The sequence below is a fragment of the Chiloscyllium plagiosum genome, chromosome 23 (genome assembly GCF_004010195.1).
Source record: "Chiloscyllium plagiosum isolate BGI_BamShark_2017 chromosome 23, ASM401019v2, whole genome shotgun sequence".
Lineage (NCBI taxonomy): Eukaryota > Metazoa > Chordata > Chondrichthyes > Orectolobiformes > Hemiscylliidae > Chiloscyllium > Chiloscyllium plagiosum.
In genome coordinates, this window is record NC_057732.1 from 38,085,474 (window position 1) to 38,088,652 (window position 3,179).

At 43.4% G+C, this 3,179-nt stretch overlaps 1 protein-coding gene across 1 annotated transcript in view; it reads right to left on the reverse strand.

Annotated features, from left to right (window-relative positions):
• The window catches only part of snd1 (staphylococcal nuclease and tudor domain containing 1), an 854,179-nt gene that overhangs the window by 243,992 nt on the left and 607,008 nt on the right, over positions 1-3,179 (reverse strand). The window contains exon 17 of the mRNA XM_043713955.1: positions 2,347-2,535. Within this exon, the coding sequence (XP_043569890.1) occupies positions 2,347-2,535 (189 nt within the window). The remainder of the gene's footprint in view (positions 1-2,346; positions 2,536-3,179) is intronic.

Here is a 3,179-nt window from a genome sequence, read left to right on the forward strand (position 1 = left end):
TTATTCCCCCCCCCCCCCCCCCCCCACACAGAGGATAGTAACTGTCTGGAACCAGGGAAGCAGATGTGATTGCAAAGTTTAAGAGGCATTTAAACAGACGCGTGAACAGGCAGGGAATAGAGGGATTTGGACCATATGGAGGCAAATGGGATTAGTTTAGACTAGCATCATGGTCGACACAAAAATAGTGAGCCGAAAGGCCTATACCTCTGCTGTTCTGTTCTACGTCTGGCAGCATCTGTGGACAGAAAGCAGTGTTAAAGTTTTGGGTTCAGTGACCCTTTTACAGAAAAGTCAGATGGTGTCACCAGTGAGCTTATCAGCAAATGTGGACTAGAAACAGCTCCTATTTGGATAATTACCGAGAGCCCTCTTATGGCACAGTGCTACTGTCCCTACCCCTGGATGAGGAGGCCTGGATTCAAATCCCAATAACATCACTAAACAGGTTAATATGAATATCTGGATGGCCATGATGTGGAGGTGCCAGTGTTGGAATGGGGTGGACAAAGTTAGAAATCACAGAACACCAGGTTATCGTCCAACAGGTTTATTTGGAAGTACTGGCTTTTGGAGAGCTGAAGAAGAAGCAATGCTCCAAAAGCTAGTACTTCCGAATAAACCTGTTGGACTACAACCTGGTGTTGTGTGATTTTTAAGAATATCTGGATAAGTAGCAACCAGTCAGTAAGCAGTCACCAGAATCATTTTTTTCAGGTGTCAGGGCAGTCTGCCTTGCCTGAGGTTTCGGTAGGTGGTTTGTGGGTGGAAGGCGGAGGCTGCGAGAATGGTAAAGGGGTTAGAAGTACATTGTGAGAGGCAGTGGGAAGAAAGAAATGACAAGAGGAGTTAGTAGGGAGTAGAAGTAGGAGACTGCGAGGGGAGGAAATTGCATGATGGGAGGGGTGAAGACTGCATGAAGGGTGGGAAGAAGGGGCTGCAGAAGAATTGTCATTTGACTGCATCTGGCTATGCTGGGACGATATGAAGCAGACAGCGGAAGGTTAGAAAAAAAAGAGTGCACCAAATAACCTCCCATGAGTAACATGGATGGAAGACATATGGAAGGCAAAGCAATAAAATAACATGTTTTCTGGCCAGTTTGAGTTGAAATTAATTTCTTGATTTGCCATCACGTAAAGGGGGAATATTGAAGACTTGTTCAATCCTTTTCATGGTATCTGTTACATCTTTGCCATTCCTGGCTTACACCTGAAAAGTCAAATGAACGATTGCAAAACTTGGCTTCTTGAAAACATGTTTGGATATCTACTTCATATAAATTTAATTTGCTGTGGACTGAGGGATTTGTACTATGAGAGAGGTTAAGGTCAAATGTGTATGAACAGCTGCCTCTATTATTCAGTCAAGAAGTACTCTCAAGTAATGGGACACTGAAAACTATTGCATAATCCTACCGTAGGAGTCATGCAAATGATTTCATTTATTAAATCAGACTCCCAGGACATTGTTCACTTTTATTTAAAATAGTTCTTTCTAAACTAGTCTTACCTTCCAAGATGGCAGTCTGAGTAGGATAGTCAAACCAGAGCTCGTATGTTCCGTCCATTCTTCACCTTTTCTTCTTTACTGTTTTTCTTCTTCTCCTCTGACAATGCCCAGCCTCCAGTGATGACTCCTGGCCTCTGACACATGATTCCCAACCTTCCAGCAATGACTCCTGGCCTGGCGCGGTGACCTCCTGGTCCAGTGCAGTAGGATCCTCGCCTGGTTGTCTGAAGCGATCTCCCGGCCTCATGACCCTCGAGGTGAAGCCTGATGCGGTCTGGAGCCAGGACCTGGTGTGGACTGGAAGCTAGGTGCCAGCATGGTCTGCTGTTATGAAATTTCTTCAATGCTGGACACTTTCCTTCTCTATTGTCTAAGTTCGTGTAACTAATGAAACTGTACCTATATAATCGTGGCAAGTAAGTCAGCGCTGGAAGTGGTAACATATAAACTTTTCACAAAACTTATTGAGTATATGTGACAATAAAGGTTAAATCTAATTTTTGGTGAAAATAAACCTTTCAGCAAATGTCCCACATTTTCAAGATGTATAAAGCAAAATGCAAATTGTTGCGTTTTATACTCTTAACTCTGAAAGATTACATTAGACGAGAGGGGCTGAAAATGTGTTGCTGGAAAAGCCCAGCAGGTCAGGCAGCATCCAAGGAACAGGAGAATCGACGTTTTGGGCATAAGCCCTTCTTCAGGACGAGAGGGGTCTGGATGCATTAAATTTGAGGTGGATTGTCTGATGAACATTATAAGCACAGATATTTGTAGCGTTTTAAAAGTTACAACTTTTTTTCGAAAAAAGGAATATTTCAATTCAGTTCCTACCTTTTCCCGTTTTAGCTTGGCAGGCTCTTCAACCGATAGAAGTGCTTTGTAGTAGGAACTCCGCTCTGCAGTGAAATGAACCTTTGAGAGAGAGTTCTCCACAAGGGCGACAGAAAGGTTGACCCCGTCTATGTGTAACCAGCCAATAAAATTACCAGCTTTATCCATGCTTTCCACTTCTACCTCCACCTGAAATTGGAAGGCAAACATAACGTTTTACTGAACCAAGTTACAGAAATTTTACATTCTCAATCCAAAGCCCAATCATTCTTTAAAAGATGATGTTTCAAAGGATAACTCTTTAAACATAAAACAGAAATGTATTAACTACAAAGCAGAAGAATACTTAGTACACAGTGATTTGCTTTCAAAATGCAAGTGGGAAGGTTGTCATTGTTTCTTCTCCCCAATTGTCTTGAGGGCATTAGGAATCAAGGCCATAGCATAGGACTGGGTCGCCACATAGACCAACAACAACTTGCAGTTATACAGCACCCTTATTGCACTGAAATGCCCACAGGTGCTTTAGGGAAGCAATATAGAACAAGTAGACATCAAGCCACAGAAGATATTAGGCTGGATCACCAAAGGTTGGGGCCAACGTTTTGGGCATAAGCCCACCATCCCTGATGAAGGAAGGGCTTACACCCAAAATGCTGACTCTCTAGCTCCTCGGATACTGCCTGACCTATTGTACTTTTCCAGCACCACACTTTTCGACTCTGACTCTCCAGCATCTGTAGTCCTCACTTTCTCCTTGGCACAGACAGAGAGGGGTGAGAGAGAGAGAGAGAGGGGTGAGAGAGAGAGAGAGATGAGAGAGAGAGAGAGAG